Raw genomic sequence first — 18,933 nt, 5'->3', positions numbered from 1 at the left:
TTTATTGTATCAGACTTCAACACTTATCTTAGCGTTTAAGTGCTCCTTTCATCAATCGAGCACTCAATACCAGCACTCAAAGCGCTTGAGCGTCCATAAGTTGCTTCTAGCACTGCTTCATGTGATATGAGCGCTTGAGTGCTTCTTAAGTTATATCCAGCACTTAAACTACTCGAACACTAATCTTGCATCCAACAGCCCAAGCACCTATATAATGCACTCCAGTGTGCCATTTTCTTCATTATCTTCTTTCTAGTTCGGTTGAGTGCCCTAGGTTTTTTATCTTCGTCTTCTCATGGTCAGTTCATGTCCTATTTCGTTTTTTCGTCTTTATACTATTGTTTAGGGCTATCGTTTGAGCATTTCTAGTGGTTTAGTTTCTTAAGGTATTTTTCTCAATTTTCATGTTATTATATTTTCTTAGTATTAGTAGTATGGCAAAACATTGTCGTCCCAAGGAGGTGACTCTTCCCATGCCTCCATCTCTTGAGCCTATACATGGCATTCCCATTTAAGGTCCTTTCAACCTAGATGATTTTCTCTTAGAGTGTTTTCACTTAGAGAAGGATTGTGATGAATACTATTTTGTCCTTTGAGGTCGCCGAGTCAAGGTAGAGCTCCCTATTGACCTTAGGGCTTTTCAGGACACCTCTCTCCCTACTCTCTTTCATGCTAAGGGCTAAGAGACTCTTATAACTATTTGAGGGACTCCATATCCTCGTTACGTTTTCATATTCTATTCGAACATCTATTTGGTAGTTAGTGGTCTCATGTTTCAAGTTACTATGTATGGCCAAACCTTCATGGCCTCTACGTACTTTGTCTATAAGGCGTGTACTAGGCACGCCTCTTTTTGTTGGTCAGCTTCCAAACTTTTCTCTAAATGTTCATGCAGTCACTAAAGGTGAGCTTGCCTCTATTCTTGCCACTTTGTATGGAAAGTCTCATCCATTGTCGACTTATGTTTCCATTACTAACTTCACCAAGTCAACTTAGGTCATTGCTACATATTTGTCGTATTCTTTCTACCCTTTGTCCTATCATACTCAGATTCAATGTCGTGGCTAGCTTCATTCATGCTATCCTTTTTAGGCAACAATTCGATTTGCCTAAGTGATTCTCTATCACTATATCTTGATTACATTATTAGATTTATTTATTTCTCCCACACACTTCTTTACCCTGAGTATTTATGTTTTAGTGTGTGCAAATTACAAGTATTGAAAAAGTGTACCAAATCATGATGTATTATGAGAGTATCAACATATGTTTGAATGTTTAGGCTTAGTATAGAGTAATTGAGTGTTATGTAAACTCTATTTGAGAGTATTAGGGAGTTTATGTAACGGTGTTTTATCACAAAATTACCAAAGAGAGATTATTAGGACATTGAGTCTTATTTTTGTTTGTTGGCAATTTTGTTCCTATTTATCATGGCTTAGAAAACTTTGTAGACAGTGACTTACTCTCTATTGAATATTCAAGGTTGTTGTTGATTCAACCGAAAAATCACAAGTAAGTTTAAAAAGGTTTGTTTAGTGGCAAATTAGGTTATTGAAGGGTTAAAGTGGATTGATATTTTTTCTATGAACAAAAAAATGCTTAAATTGATGTTTGAGAAAAACAAAGGACACTTGAGCGTTGGAACTGCTCAAGCGCTTATCCAACGCACAAGCGCCTCAGATGCTTGAGTAATGGTTAAGTGTGCTCGAGTGGTCGTCCAAGATCTGCCAGGCGAGTGGAAGCTTTGGTAATGGTTGGCTACTGCATCTGAGATTTATAGTTCTTGATGTCCGATGTTGTAATACATCCAACATGATCAGTTCAAATGATTCTAATGCCAGGTCTAAACCTAATTTTCACATTAGATCCTATCAGATGTTGTGCTTAAGTTTATTTTTACTCAATTATTATCGACATTTTTTTATGATATTGATGATGATGATGATAATTTTGTTTAGTAGCCCCATTTGGAATGACAAAGTTGAACCATCTAAGTATATATATATATTGAGTAATAATTATTAACATAATATTTAAGATTATGTTGCAATTTTTTTATAATGAAGATATAAAAGAGTGGTTAAAATGAAATGTTGACTTCAAATGGAAAGCATTCAATTTTAAGATAATAATTTTAAGAATAAAATTTAAAATAACTACAATCTTAAAATTATTAATGATAAAAATATCAGTTTTTACAGATATATTAGTATTGAATTTTACAAATATATTATTATATATTTGAAAATATTAGTGAAAATTATGACAAAAATTTAGATGACAAATAAATGGATCAAAAATCATAAAAATATTGAAAAAAAAAAACTTTAAAAAAATGATAGATAAAAATAATAATACATTTATTAAAGTTGTTTTGACAAAAAAAAAATTGATATTATGTGGGATATAATATGTGATATTTGATAATAATATCTTGTGTGTTTATAAGAAATATAAATTTTGTGAAGTATATACTTAATATTAAGCATTTGATTTCATTAAATATCGTGTCAATAATTTATACATATTGTCTTGTAATAGTTTCTTTTACTATTAAAATTAAGATCAATGTGGTTTCATGAAACTAGTGGATTGAAAAAATATCATCTTAATGGAGATAATAATCATAACAAGGCAAAATAAAAGAAGCAACACAATACATATATTAAAATTATTTAATCAAATTTAAATATATGAATAATATAGTTTGTAGTATTTCATAATAATATATAGAATTAAAAAAATACATTTAATACTAAAATGATAATTTATCTACTTTATGACATATGTATAATTATTTTTCTATTTTAAAATATTTATAATTATATTTATAAATTTATATATGCCTTTTATATTTAATTTATTATTTTTATAAGCAACTAACAATATTGGTCTTTGAATATTAAATATTTTTTATTTTTCTTTCTTCCTGTTTTTTTCTTCTTCTTTATTTCTTTTTCTAATTTTTTTTTCTTTTTGTTTTCAAGAATTTGATTAGACAAAGATGATTATTTTATTAAATGCCATTGTAGATAACTAAATAAAAAAAAAGTGATAAAACAAAAAAAAAAAGATATGATTAAGGGAAAGAAATAAGCAAGAAAATATAATTTTGATAATAATTAATATAAATAGATATTTAAAGAATAAAAATAATTCCTAAATAAAATAATAAGCTTTAGATTTAAAAATATTAAGGAAAAAAATATATATGTTTGACAATTAAAAAATAAATAATAATTTTTTATTTTTAAAAACAAAAATAACTTATTTTTTGAAAACATTTTTTTATTATTTTTCAATTGTCTCATGATAATTAATTTTAAAAATAATGTTATAAATATGATGACCGATTAAAAATAAAATATTACATGCAAAAAGCTATATTTAAAAAACAATTAAAATATAGAAAAGAGGTTCCAAATATTTCAAGTTTATGAGAATAATTTTGAAAAAGTTAGTTTTCAAAATCGTTTTTTAAAAACACTTCCCAAAATGCCAAACAAATATGAAAAATATATTCCTTTTATTGGGAAAAAAATATTTTCTCAATTTTTGTATACCTATCTCATGAGTTAAATTTATTTCATAAAAAAAAAATGTTGAAAGTATTTATATTTAATCCAATATATATGTGGTACCGACAATTATAAAGTCACGTGATGGAATAGCAAATGCACGTTTCTACCAACAGGTCTCCGGACATGGACAACATTAAAAGATACCATGTCGCACACCAAATCCCACACCCACCAATCACAGCCCTCCCAACTTTCTCTCCAGCCTTCACTGTCTACCTCTTTCCAGGAGCCTCCACAGCCGTCCGATCACCATCAGCAGCAGGGAGTTCGATGATCGGAGGGCGGGGAGGAGTAGTGGGTGGGTGGAGATGGGGGCTGTGGGCCGTTGATCTGGTGGGGTTGCTGGTGGTGGCGGTGATGGTGGAGGAGACAGTGGAGCTGAAGCTAAGCCACCATCTCCATGGGGTTGTGGAGAGAGTGAATGAGAGAAATGGGCCTTTTGTTGGGCTTTTAATGACTTATCCCACCGAAGAAATTGCTCTTCAAGTCTCTGGTTTCTTTGTTCCTAGCTCTGATTTTCCTCTGGTTCAACTTGCTGGTATGTTTCTCTACTTCTCTCTCTCACTCACTCTCTCTTCCCATGGTTCTTCCTGTTTGATTCAATTGGATGGTTGAAGTTTGGGGATATGGGGTTTATGGGCTTGGGCCAATAATTTGAGTTGCCCAAACTAAGCCCATGACTTGTGGAGAGTTTGGGTGGCTCACTTGCATGGGTATTAACTCAATAAGGGTTTTTGGATATGTTCTGAAGTAATTTTAATGAAAGAGCTTTTAACTTGAAAGTGGGCACTTAATAGAAAAGTAGTACTAAGATTGTTTCTTTAAAATCGTGATTTTAGCTTTATCTTTAGCTTTAAATTTTATTCCCAACAAGGGAGGAGTTGTTAGTAGCATTTGGGCTTGGACCAAGTTAGGCCCATAATATGCGTTGCCCAAAATTGGGCCCATAAGCTGTGGCAACTAGACTCTTTCTAGTTGGGATGTGTCTCTTACATAGTGGGTGACGATGGGACTGACTAGAATAGCGTTTGTATATTTGGGGTAGTGCTTGGGCTTTTATGGGTTGGGCTCAGCCCAAACGTGGCCCATGCTTTGTGGAGCCCCAAGTGTTCCATCTTTGATTGAATGGACTAAGAATGCCATGTGTATAAACGTTCTAGGGGCAGTTTTGGGTCCAAATGGACTGTTTAATGGCAGCGTCTGAGACTGGAATGTGCTGAAATTGGCCCAAGGCCCATAATTGATTTTAGCTTATGCTTAAAGTTATTTAGATTTAATAATAAAACTTTTACTTTTTTGAAAATTATGGCTTCGGTTCTGGTTTCAGCTTTTAGTTAAAGGAAAAAACAAAAGCATTCCAAATCGCGCCTAGGAATGTTGTAGATAGAGAAATGGGCTAATTCTAAAGAGATAGTAGTTGGACTTGGACAGGCTGACGTAGCCCAAAAGTGTTCTTAGTTTGGGTATCCTGAACTAGGCCCGTATCTTGGGCCGTGGGTTCCTAATTTGGATTCTCTAGGCCAATTTAGACCTATAACTAGGGCACCCGAAGCTTTCATTGTTAGTCACTTTATTTGGGTCTCCGACTCTCGGTAGCTTAAATTCGGCCCATAGTTGGGTAGGTTCATAACTTCCTCAATTAGGCCAGCCTCTTTGTAAACGGAGAAATGGGCTATTTTTTAGGGCGGACCTATATGGATTAGGCTATGCTAGCCCAGAATAGGTCTTGGCGTTGTGTTCCTAGATTGAGTCTCATTGTATTAAAATTTTAATTTAAATACAATTTGAAATTATTAGTACCTAATATCTTATGTAAAAAATGATTCTCTTATGCAACCATTTGATTCTAATCACCCTTCTTAACCCTAATATGATTTGAATTTTGGTGTATTGGATGCTTAGGGAGGAGATTCAACATTGGAAAGATTAAGGGTGTAGATGTAATTTATGTGATGTCCGGGGAGCAAACGGTAAGATCATATATTTCCTTTTTTTTCTCTATTTTAATATAATTAATTACTTAATTGGTTTTTTTATACATTTTTAAATTGTATAATGTGTTAATACATGACTTCAAAATTGATATGAAGCATTTTGGGTGTTTGCTTTTATATATGATTTTTGTTACATGATTCCTTAATTTCTAATGGAAAATGGAAAATTTTATTAAAATTGTTTTCGTAATTAGTAAATGAATTTTGTGAAAAATAAGATTACTTGAAATAAGAATCTTGAGGATCATTTGAATGTTAGGAAGAATCAAGAAGCCATCAAAAGATTTAAAGAAAATTTGGTTAAAGAAGTCTTTTCAAAATTCCCTAAATACATTTTGGTATAGGCCTATGATAAAAAATTTAGAGAAAAGGATATTCACACTAAGGCAAGCCCAATTCAAATAAATCAAGAATTACTAAAATATTGCGAAAGTGAAATTCAAGAACTACTTAGTAAGAAAATCTATGGAGTTGTTATACATTTAATGTTAAAAAAACAAGTAGTGTTGGAAAGAAGAACACCTAGGCCTGTAATTAATTACAAATCTCTTAATGACACATTAAGATGGATTAATGAGATGTTCTATTCCTAAATCTTCTCCAAAGGTTAGTTAAATCTTAGATGTTCTCGTAAGTTTGATATAAAAATTAGGATTTTGGCAAATCCAAATTGCTTAAAAGGATCATTATAAGATAGCTTTCACCATACCTTTTGGACCTTATAAATGGAATGTCATGCCCTTCAAATTTAAGAATGCACCCTTAGAATTCTAAAATATAATGAATAAGATCTTTAATTTTTCTTTTATATATATATAGAAATTCTCATTGTTTATATTGATGGTGTTTTAGTATTTGTTTCATCCATATAAAAACATGAGAAACATCTTAATAAGTTTATCCAGATTATCAAGGAAAATGATTTAAGTTTATTAGCCTCTAAGATCAACCTTTTCTAGACTAAGATTAGATTTTTATGTTGTCATATTTATCAAGGATTTATAACTTCTATTTAGATAACAATTCAATTTGCTGATATTAAGGATAAGAAGCAATTACAACATTTCTTAAGAAGCTTTAATTATGTTATAGAATTTTTCATGGACATAAGTCATATTTGTGCAACATTAAGATAAAGTTAAGACCTTGTCATGCCTTACATAATCTTGAAGCCTTTAAGATTGTTAAAGCAAATGCTTCAAAAATAAGCTATGGTGGAATTCTTAAGCAAAATGATGATGATAAGGAAAGATTAGAAAAGTTCACCTCAAGGATTTGGAACAAAGCCTAACTCAATTATAACACTATCAAAAAAGAAATTTTAAACATTGTGCATCTAAAAATTTCAAGATGATCTTTTCAATAAAAAGTTTTTAGTTTATGTTGACTACAAATCAACACAATTAATTCCACAAAAAGATATTAAAAATATAGCTTATAAGCATAGTCTCGCCAATGGGCAAGAATTCTAAGTATTTTTTTTTTTAGATGGAATATATTAAAGGAGAAAACAACCTCATTCATAATTTCCTGACTCGTGAATTTTCATAGGATTCATGAAATCATAGCACCTTAAAGTGCAACTTAGACCTCCAAATTAATTAACCCGATCTTCTAAGAGATGTTAGAGCTCTTTAAAGCATTCCAAGGAATCATCTAACAATTCAAGTATCAGAAAACTCCCTTGGAGTATTAAGGTAGAACTAGAAGAAGAAGTAAAAACATTGTTTTTTGCCAATATTCTTCTCCTTGTGGTCCTATTCATACCATTCAACTTTCCAATAAGTTCTTAACACTTTATCATGACCCTTCAAACCATCCTAAGATCCTAAAGACCACTGACTTCCCAACCATTTTAGAGTCTTAGATCTTTAAACAGGTTGCTTAGTCCTCTTCCTCTCGAGAAAGTTGCATCAAGTTCTACTTCATGTTTAAGAAAACAAGTTGTGGAATTTGCAAACCCTATATCAATTTCTTAAAAATCTCACTTATGGCTAAATAAAAAATGGAAAATAATAAAATTAAAAGCGTCATTCATTAAGTTGATTGCTTTACTTGAAATATGTGGAGGATTTTGAAAGATTTAGAATTAATTTATCATATTTGGAGTCGATTTTCCAATTAGAGTAAAACTTCAACAAAGGAATATTCAATAAATTAATAACCTTATTTAAATAATAAAACCTTCTAGTCCCATATCAAACAATATTAAGAATGCGTTTGGTAGTAATTTTAGGAAGTATTTCTGTCTTTCTAACACTTAAAAATTTTTATCTTTCAAGTATTAAAGATACTAGAAACACTTCCTAGAATAACTGGCAAACGCACTTTAAAAGTTCGTTTGATAATGATTTTAGAAAGTGTTTCTAATATTTTTAATATTTAAAATTTTTATCATTCAAGTATTTGAAAGACTAGAAACGTTTTCTAGAATCAATATCAAATGCACTCTAAGTGTTGCTCCAAAAATCACTTCATTCTTTAATTTTTTTTTTAAATGATCTTTAAACACCTAATTTTTTATTGAAAGTATTTTTTTGAAAATGACTCTCAAGTAGACCCATGATAAGTTTGATGAAACAAGATATATTGCTAATATTATTCTCCTAAGGTTTTTATTTATTTGGTCCATAATTGAGTAATGCATATCAAACTCACATTAATAAACCCTAAACTCCAATGACACCAACATTGTAAAACTTTCCTTGTATAATAAATGAAATCCGGTCAGATGATAATACCTAATTCATCATCATTTTTCTCACATAAATTATCGTATACTTTTGTTGTGACTTTGCCTTTTTATGGTACCTTCAGCTAAATGCAGGTATAACCGTGCAACTTCTTATTGACACATTTGATGTTGTGGGAATCGTTCATTATGGGATTGCTGGAAGCACTAATGATTCCTTGCTCATTGGTGACGTTAGTGTCCCCAAATATGTTGCCCAAACAAGTTCCTGGAAATGGAAGGTATTAGCTGAAATTAACTTCACTTAACACAAAAAATGATTAACCATCAAGAATTGTTTTGAAGTACATGCAAGCGTATTTCATTTTTCCAACTTTTTATTATTCTATCGATTAGGGTTTAAGGTTCAGCATTTTTCTAACAAGTAATGAAAATTATGAACAGAGCCATGACTAGAAGCCATAGTCACACCACATTTGGTGTTTTTAAAGTCACGGTTTTAGAGAACCATGACTATAAGTTTTAACTACAATTTTACCTTTTTAAGTCACAGTTATAAAACATGACTAAAAGTGATATTTCTTATAGTGAGAAACTTTGACTAGCTTAAATACCAAAAACAACCTAAGAAATTGCAGGCACATTCCTTTATTATTAGAATTTTTGGATTTCATCACTCTCTACTATTATATCAACTATTAGTAATGGTTTGAGCCACAAGCATATCCATTTTTCCAATGTTTGAATTTCATAGATCTTTATTATTGTAATAGTTAGGATTATAATTTAGGGTTTAGAGTTTATTTATGATATTTTAAAAAAATAACTAATCATTAGGACTGGTTTTGAACTATATATAGACATACTTCCCTTTTTGTTTAAATTTATATTTTGGATTGAGGGACATTTTTTCAAAAAATGTTTCATTACTTTTTAGTACTAATATTGATTTAGGGTTCATGGTTTTGAGATATTTAAAAAAAAAAATGATGAGGAAAAAACTAAGTTTACTAACTCTATAACTATCAAATTTTGCCTCTTATTTAAGGCGTATGATAAAATCTAAATCATTGAATGAGGGTACAAACAATGAACCAAGGCACCAAATAACGAGACCATGTAACAATGTGACCAAGTATATTATAGTGCAATTTGATTGATTATGTTTTTCGGTATGGTAGCTGGATCCAAATGATAAAGCATTGGAACTGGTTTTAAACTGCAGGCATATTTTCTTTTTTCAATGTTTGGATTTCATCTCTCTTGGTCATTGCATGCATGGGGTCTAACTTTCTTCTAACAGGTTCTTAGAAGTGGAAGCGTCAAAGCCTCAACCATTAGAACTGGTTTTGAACTGTGGACATATTTCTCTTTCCCCATTCTTGGATTTCATCTCTTTTATATTGGATTGGGTTTTGGGTTTACAGCCGGGTTTAGGGTTGACATTTTTCCAACTGAATACTGATGTTTGGTCACGCATAGAAATTCAAATCAAAGAAAGGAGCATTACCCGAATTGAAATTTGGGGACTACAACTTACCGATCAAGGGAGAAAACCTTTTGGCAGAAATAGAGTTTACGCAGGTGCAGTTATACTCCACCGGTCGGCCAATGCAAGAGCTCTTCTGGCTTGAAACCGATCCAAAATGGTTCAACCTGGCCACTCAACTTCAGGTTCACCATCTTCTTCAACTCTTCAAACTTTCGCTTGATAATTTGAACTACCATTTATGGTGAATTCAGGCCTGTTTCCAAGTGAATTCACTGCTATTTTCCATTTCCCAGGAAGTGGATTTGCAGCAGTGCTTAAATGAGACATATTGCCTATCGGAAAAACCAAAAGTTGCATACGGATTGAGAGGTTCTTCTGCAGATATATTCGTCGATAATGCAGCATACAATGAATTCCTTTTCAAGACCTTAAACATCTCGACTGTGGATGAGGAGAGTGCTGCTGTAGTAATGGTAAAACAAGTGTTATATTTGGGAAGTATTTTCAAAATCAGTTTTCGAGAATAGTTTTTAAAAATTGTTTTAACAAAATTCTATTTGGAAACTAAAATGTTTTTAATCTATTTTTCATACTCTTAAATATGTTTTCAAAATGACTTTTATATATTTAGTGCATTATTTTTAATCATTCTTTATATTTATATTATTATTATTTTTGAATAGTCATTAGAATGAAAATAACAAAAAACAACTAAGCCTCTTTGACAACCATTTTAAAAAACAAATATTTGTTCTTCAAAACAAAAAGATAGGAAAATATGTTTGACAACTAGAAAAATAAAAAACGTTTTTCTATTCTTAAAAATAGAAATATAATATTTTCATAAAACATATTTTATTTGTTTTCAATTGTTTCCAATTGTTTCCATTTATTTTCTTATGACTTTCTGTTTTAAAAAATAATTATATAAATATAGAAAATGACATTTAAACATATTTAAAAATATGGAAAATAGAGTAAAAACATTTCAAGATTTCAAAGAGACTTTTGTTCTATAAAATACCATAGAATAATTTTCAAAAATTGTTTTTTAAAACTGTTTTTGAAAACATTTCTCAAATAAGGCCTAAACGATGCTCTCTTAAACCACTATGCTTTTTATTTTTGGTTCTTAAACATGTTTTTTGAATATTTGTTTTAAAAAACAATTACCAAACAGACTTAGGTTTCTTTATTAGCTTCAGCTCTATAACCTTTGGAATGGTTGATATCATGTGCAGGCGTCTATGTCCAATGGAGTGCCTAGTGTTGTTTTTCGAGGCATATCGGACACAGCTGGGGATGGAGGAACACTATCATCTTCAATCTTTTCTTTGGCAGCTACAAATGCAGTTAGGGTTGCGGTTGAGTTTATTGGTTTGCTGGGTAGGGAGGGCAAAGTTCATGATCAATGAGCCTTGATTGCTACATGTATGGTAGAACTGAGATTTTCTTTCCCCGGTAAATGTACTATATTAGAATTATTCTTTTTTTATTTTAGGAATAAGGGTAAATTAGTTTCTATTTCTTTGATCAGAGGTATTTAAACTTTAACGATGTTGTACCTATTTTTTAAGAGTGTTGATGATAAGAAACCCTATATTTTCTTTTCTTCCTTTTTCTTTGTTTTTGGGTTTCACCTGATATCATCGGAGTAAAATTGAATTTTATGAAATTTCTTATCTATAATGTTATTGAAGAGAGTTTAATCTCATACACTACTTTCGTGGATCCAACTATATTCCACTATTATACTTGTTTAAATGTCTGCTTTATGTAAATAAGATGCAAAAAAAGTGATTTCTAAAAGTGAGTTTCATTATTAATGTGAGAGCAACATCACCTTATTTTGAATGATTGTCAAACAACATGAAAATTGATGTTTTATCTTGATTTATGGAAAAACATTATGGAACCACCCTATTTCCAACCTATTAATTACTGCATACAATGCAAACACAACTACAAGAGCTAAGGTACTATTTGAATATTGTTTTTTTTAAATAGTTTTCGAACTCAAGAAACATGGTTGACAATTTTTTGAGAATTTATTTTGACAATACATTATTTTTTAAAAATAAATTTTAGGTATTTTCAATAATTCTTCTTCTTTTTTTTTTTTAGAATATGAGTAACAATTGAAAATATGGAGAATTCTTCAAAAAAATTGTGTTATAGATAGTACTTTCATGGAGAACGAGTCGACATACCTATTTCTCATATTTGAGTTCCCAAATAAAATTTTATTCTTAAAACAAATTGAAAACTATTTTTTAAGAAATGTTCAATATAAAACTATTTTTTTAGAATTGTTTTCGAAAATATTCACAAACAAGCATTTATTTTTTTAAGTTAGTTTTTTATTTTTAAGTTATAAATAATTTTAAAGAGAGAGGTTGGAAATGCTTATACAAATTAATTAATTTTGTAATTAAGAAATAAGTGAGAAGGAACTAGAAATGCTCATGGCCAACAAGAGTTTATTCTTCAACGTGTATAGGTCTTACTTAATCATACATCACCCTAATCATTGGGATAGAATTCAAGAAATGCGATAATATGTAATCTTCATTCAACTGTAAGCATTGATGTCGTGCACACTCGAGAATAGGAATTTTGAGTCAAATTAGGCCTTAAACCAAATAAAATCTACATTGTAGGCGTGTTTGCAAACTATTTTCCAAACTAATCCTCTCCATTTTTTATTTTTTAAATTATTTAGAATTCTCTATTTCAAATTACGGTTATAGTATGAATTTAGAAATAAGAGTTTTAGTATAAATTCCAAAGGACTTCCCTTCTTGCTTTAAAATACTATTCAACCACTCTTCAACCATTCCTTAATTTCTTCAACTCCGACTTTTAATTCCTTTCTGCCATTTTCCTGCCATCTGGTCTCACCAACCTTGAATTCCATAGCTCTTCAACTTTCTCTCCAAGTTGAAGCTTCAAACCAAGCTCTTCGTTTTTTGGAAAGTCGCAATGGAGAGGTTGTTTCTTGTTGAATCTGATCAAACTCCTAAAGCCAGTTTCTTCTTTGTCGCATATGCCAAGCTCTCATGGCCTTATCCCTAGAATTCTCTTAGAGTAACCTCTGCTTCTCTAGTCATTTTACTGTCTAAAAATTTCTAAGAAAGAATGCCTTTGCGTCTAAAATCTTTAGATTCTTAAGGGTTTTTTCGGGCTTTATTTCTTAGGAATTATTCAAGAACATTACCATGAATTCATAACTAATACTATTTATTTCTATTTCTTGTTTTTTTTTTTTTTTTTGAGGTGGGTTGCCTTTTGAAACATGGCATCACATGGTTTCTTGTTACTTTGAAAGAATATTAGTTCTTTAATCAGATTGAGAGTAGTTTTCTATTTCTGATTTTAAATTTCCAAGAACCAAACATAGCCTTAATATTATGTGTCGACTCAAGAATCCAAGCGTGTAGGGAATTAAACCGAATTCCCAACCTGTGAGAAACAAAAAAATAGAGAAAACACACGCCCAAGAAAAACAATCACACGCACAAGACAGTATTTACGTGGTTCGTCAATTTGCCTACGTCCACGGAGTTGCAAGGATATCACTATTATCAGGGAAGAATACAGAGTACAACCACGGCGGCTACAATATTTTCTCTCTATATATAACACGGCAACTACACCACACTAAAAAACCCTAATTACAAAATGTGGTTCCACAATGGGCTAAATGGGCCTAACAAGCCTCAGTAAATCTCCCATTAAAAAGTCATGCAATATTATTCGGGTCAGGTCGTCAAATTGGATCAAACAAAACTAGGCTCCACAAAGCCCAACAAATCTCCCACTTAGAGACTAGTCCAATCACCAACATCAAACCACTATCCTCCAAGAAACAATCCATCATCCCTGCAACTCATCCTCTTGTCCTCAAGCTAGCAGACCAATTAAAGCTGCGCACAGCTTCAACTTCTCAATAGTGACACCCTTAGTCAACATGTCTGTCGGGTTCTTAGATCCACAAATCTTCTTAAGTATTACCAGTTTATCTTCAACAAGATAACGGATAAAGTGGTATTTTGTTTGTATATGTTTCGACTTTGAATGAAAATCCGAATTTTTGGCAAGAAAAATTGCACTTTGATTGTCACTGTATAGAATGCCCATCTCCTACTTCTTACCCAATTCATCTAAGAAACCATGTAGCCAAATCATCTCCTTTCCAGCTTCAGTTGTTGTAACATACTCAACTTCTGTAGTAGACAAAGTAACAATCTTTTGTAGATTTGAAGCCCATGATATAGTTGTACCACATAGAGTAAAAACAAACCCAGTAGTACTCTTTCTACTATCAATATCACCAGCAAAATCAGCATCTACATAACCCTGCAGTTTCAAACTTGCACCTGTGAAGCAAAGACATGTATCTAATGAACCCTTTAGATATCTTAGAATCCACTTGACTGCCTCCCAATGCTGTTTTCCAGGCCTACTCATGAATCTGCTCACAACTCCCACTGCATGTGTAATGTCTGGCCTTGTACACACCATAGCATACATCAAACTGCCAATAGTTGAGGCATAGGGCACCTTGCTCATATGGTCCCTTTCTTCTTCTGTCTTCGGTGACTGTTCTTTGTTTAGTTTGAAATGACTACCTAAGGGTGTGCTCACTGGTTTAGCTTCATTCATGTTAAACCTGCTGAGAACTTTCTTCACATACTCTGACTGTGAAAGCTTCAAATACCATTAGTCTTGTCCCTAATGATTCTCATACCAAGGATTTGCTTTGCAACTCTCAAATCCTTCATTGCAAACTATTTGGACAATTGTTTCTTTAGAATATTAATCTTCTCAATGTCAAACCCTGCAATAAGCATATCATCCACATACAACAGTAATATGATGTAAGAATTGTCAAAAGACTTAACATAACAACAGTGATCAGCTTCACATCTCTTGAACTCAATTCTATGCATAAAACTGTCAAACTTCTTGTACCACTGTCTAGGAGCTTGTTTAAGGCCATATAAGCTTTTTCTCAGTTTGCAGACTAGATTCTCTTGTCCCTGAACAATGAACCCTTATGGCTGAATCATGTAAAGGTCTTCCTCCAAGTCACCATGAAGGAATGTTGTCTTCACATCTAACAGCTCAAGATGTAAGTTTTCTACAGCCACCATTCCCAGTACAAGTCTGATTGTTGACATTTTTACAACTGGAGAAAATATCTCTGTGTAGTCAATGCCCTCCTTCTGTTGGACCCCTTTAACAACTAATCTGGCCTTGTAACGTTTGCTACCATCATGCTTATTCTTTATTCTGTATACCCACTTGTTGTGCAAAGCCTTCTTTCCTACTAGCAATTCAGTCAGTTCTCATGTTTGATTCCCCAACAAGGAATCCATCTCATTCTTCATGGCTAACTCCCATTTGTTTGAATTCTCATCTTGCAAGGCTTCATCATAACACTCTGGCTCATCACCATCAGTCAAAAGGAGATAATTTAAAACAGGTGAATAACGCTGCGGAAGTCTAATGTTCCTAGAAGATCTGCAAACTTCAACTACAGGTGTACTAAGATCTACCTGTGAATTTACATTCTCTTTATCTTCTTCACTCCCTTTTTGGACAGTACTTTCAGTCAATTCATCTAAGTTGACAAACTCAGATTTCTTTTGATCTATCTCTATAACATCTAACACTACAGTTGACCTATCATTGTACATAACCTACTCATTAAATATCACATTTCTACTTCTGATGATTTTTCTGTTTTGTTCATCCCAAAACCTATAGCCAAATTTCTCATCACCATAGCCAATGAAAAAACATATTTTTGACTTTGCATCAAGTTTACTACCAGCATCAGAATCAATATGAACATAAGAAACATAACAAAAAACTTTTAAATGTGAAAACTTTACCTCTTTACCGCTCCAAACCTCCTCAGGAAGTTTGAACTCCATGGGAACTGATGGTCCTCGGTTTATCAGGTAAGCTGCAGTGCTAACAGCATCAGCCCAAAAAGTTTTTTGGTAGTCCAGCATGCAACCTCATACTTCTAGCACGCTCATTGAGAGTTCTATTCATACGCTCAGCCACACCATTCTGTTGTGGTGTCCCAGGAATGGTCTTCTCTATCCTAATTCCCTATGTAGCACAATACTCACTGAACCCTCCATCTTTGTACTCTCCTCCATTATCTGACCTCAAACATTTTACTTTCAAACCTGTTTCTGTCTCAACCATGGCCTTCCACTTCTTAAAAGTTTCAAATACATCAGATTTATTTTTCAGAAAATAAACTCATACCTTTCTGTTTGAGTAGTCAATAAAAGTAATGTAGTACCTTGAACCACCAAGGGATGCAACCGGAGAAGGCCCCCACAAATCAGTGTGTACTAGTTCCAATTTTTCAGCCTTCGGTGTCCTGCCAATTTTCAAGAAGCTCACTTTTTTTTGTTTTCCTAAGATGCAACTTTCACACATGTCAAAATCAATGGACTTCAATTCTGGTAGTTTTCTTTTTTACAACAGCATCTTCATCCCTTTCTCACTCATGTGACCTAGTCTACGATGCCATAGGCTTGTATCAGTACTTGCATCAGCAATTACAATTGTGTCTCTTGGACATGAGGTCATATATAGAGTACCAGTCTTCTTTCCACGAGCCAATACCCTAGCTCCCTTTGTAACTTTCCAAGTACCACCAACAAATAGTATTGCATGTCCTTCATCATCAAGTTGTCCAACAGAAATCATATTCCTCCTCAGGTCAGGAATATGTCAAACCTTCTCCAGTAACCAAACATACCCATTGGGCAATAATATCCGGACGTCTCCCAGACCCACAACTTCCAAGGCTAAACCATCAGCCAAATACACCTTACCAAAATCACCTACAGCATAATTCTGTATGATTTCTCGGTGTGGAGTGGTATAAAACAAAGCTCCTGAATCCAAAACCCAATCATCAAGTGGACTGTCTACTACAAGAAGTAATGCATCCTGTACCTCTTCTGTTACAACATTAGCAAAATCATCTTCATTCTTCTTCTTAGGGCTTTTGCATTGCCTTTTAAAGTGACCTGTTTTCCCACAGTTTCAGCATTGTACTTGTTGGCCTGATCTAGATTTGCTTCTATTCCGATTAGAATTTATGGATTTTGATCTACCTTGGTTTGAATTTTTGTCATTACCTCTGCCTCTTGTCTCAAGGTTTAGGGCAGAACCAGATCCTGAGGTTTTGCCTACATCTCTTCGGCAAATCTCCTCAGCCAAAATTAAATCTCGTATATCATTGTACTTGAGCTTTTCCTTTCCCATAGAATTGCTTACTGTCATCCTCATTGTCTCTCAACTGTTTGGCAAAGAAGCCAAGACGATCAGAGCACGAATCTCATCATCAAAATCAATTTCTACATACGACAATTGATTTGTGATTGTATTAAATTCATTCAGATGTTGTGCTACTGATGCATTATCTGCCATATTCAAATTGAACAATTTCTTCATCAGATGCACCTTATTGTTTGTGGACGGCTTTTCATACATACCGGACAAAGCCTTCATCAAATCTGTTGTGGTCTTCTCCTTTACAACATTATGTGCAACAGACCTAGACATAGTTAACCTAATAACTCCTAGAACCTGTCTGTCAAGAAGCGCCCATTCTTCGGCCTTCATACTCTCAGGTTTTGTCCCCAAAAGAGGCAGATGCAATTTCCTCCCATAGAGATAATCTTCAATCTGCATCCTCCAATACGCAAAGTCTGTGCCATCAAACTTTTCTATTCCAGACGTCTTTCCTGCTTCCTCTGTCATTGCTCCCACTCAAACCTAACCCTAGGCTCTGATACCAATTGTAGGGAATTAAACCGAATTCCCAACCTGTGAGAAACAAAAAATAGAGAAAACATACGCCAAAGAAAAACAATTACACGCACAAGACAGTATTTACGTGGTTCGGCAATTTGCCTACGTCCACGAAGTTGCAAGGATATCACTATTATCAGGGAAGAATACAGAGTACAACCACGGCAGTTACAATATTTTCTCTCTATATATAACACGACAACCACACCACACTAAAAAACCCTAATTACAAAAGGTGGTTCCACAATGGGCTAAATGGGCCTAACAGGCTTCAATAAATCTCTCATTAAAAAGTCATGCAATATTATTCGGGTCGGGTCGTCAAATCGGATCAAACAAAACTAGGCTCCACAAAGCCCAACAAAGCGCAGATCTCATCTTCAGTATTAGGATGGAACATAGCAACGAAATGCAAACACACTTCCTGATCCAATAGCGAATCAGTAGAGCCAAGGCCCAGGCCAAGGTGTTAAGATCAGGGTTCAAAGTATTGGTCGAGTCGTATCCGCCTCGACACTTACTGCAACGAGTCTGATACCAAGTACAATCCTATGCACTAACTCAGCACTAAATCGATAGGACTCAGTTGGCTCGACTCAAATTCCGAGTTAACTTGGTTGAATTGGTTAAATTACAAAAGATTTTCTAATTCAAATTGGCGATTTTTTTTCCCTTTCAAATTAGAACATAAAGATCATAAAATTTTCCAAAAAAATCAAAGGAAGAAAAAACATTGAAATTTAACCAAGTCGTGACTTCCTTTTAAGTCTAGAAGATGAGAGATCAGACAGATGAGGGCTCACTTACCTCACCACAATCGATGGAGCACGGGAGTTTTAGGGCTGATGGATGGTGACTCATCAGCGTCGATTTCAATAGATTAAGCATTGGATACCTTTTTTCGTTGACAACGACCATTCGGGGAGAGCTTCTATCGTGGGTTTGCAAACTTGCAGTAAGGTGGACATGGGACAATGAAAACCATATTTGGGAAAGTAAAGTAAAACTAGAATGTTATGATTTATATGCACCATGAGATTTAACGAGAATAACCTGGATGACATTTGAATATTTTTAATCTATTATATAATCTAAATTTTTTGTCTTATAACATTCCAAATTAAAGTAGAAAATCAATAATTATTTAAAAATATATAGTTTTAAAAGAATCATAATTATAAAAACAACATTTTAATAATATGTTTATATTAGAGAATCAATAATTATTTTTATAAGTTATAAAGATTACATTTATACTTGAATTATTTTTAATTTATTATATCATGTAAATTTTAATTATATTAGGAAATCAGTTAATGC

The 18,933-nt window shown here is 32.9% G+C and overlaps 1 protein-coding gene across 1 annotated transcript; it reads left to right on the top strand.

Annotated features, from left to right (window-relative positions):
• The first annotated feature begins 3,696 nt into the window (after positions 1 to 3,696).
• Positions 3,697 to 11,374, top strand: LOC100264780 (bark storage protein A). The gene is made up of 6 exons (XM_002272931.5): positions 3,697 to 4,122; positions 5,487 to 5,554; positions 8,396 to 8,551; positions 9,753 to 9,944; positions 10,056 to 10,235; positions 11,004 to 11,374. The coding sequence occupies exons 1-6, from the start codon at positions 3,708 to 3,710 to the stop codon at positions 11,175 to 11,177; spliced, it is 1,185 nt and encodes a 394-aa protein (XP_002272967.3). The 5' UTR covers positions 3,697 to 3,707; the 3' UTR covers positions 11,178 to 11,374.
• The last annotated feature ends 7,559 nt before the right edge of the window (positions 11,375 to 18,933 follow it).

The sequence above is a fragment of the Vitis vinifera genome, chromosome 16 (assembly GCF_030704535.1).
Source record: "Vitis vinifera cultivar Pinot Noir 40024 chromosome 16, ASM3070453v1".
NCBI classification, from domain to species: Eukaryota; Viridiplantae; Streptophyta; class Magnoliopsida; order Vitales; family Vitaceae; genus Vitis; species Vitis vinifera.
This window is presented reverse-complemented; position numbering and strand designations above follow the sequence as displayed.

Coding starts and splice junctions, on each gene's coding strand:
- LOC100264780 (XM_002272931.5), top strand. CDS start 3,708: ATGGACAACATTAAAAGATACCATGTCGCACACCAAATCCCACACCCA. Junction 8,552..9,752: donor CAAGTTCCTGGAAATGGAAG/GTATTAGCTGAA, acceptor GGTCACGCATAG/AAATTCAAATCAAAGAAAGG. Junction 10,236..11,003: donor AGAGTGCTGCTGTAGTAATG/GTAAAACAAGTG, acceptor TATCATGTGCAG/GCGTCTATGTCCAATGGAGT.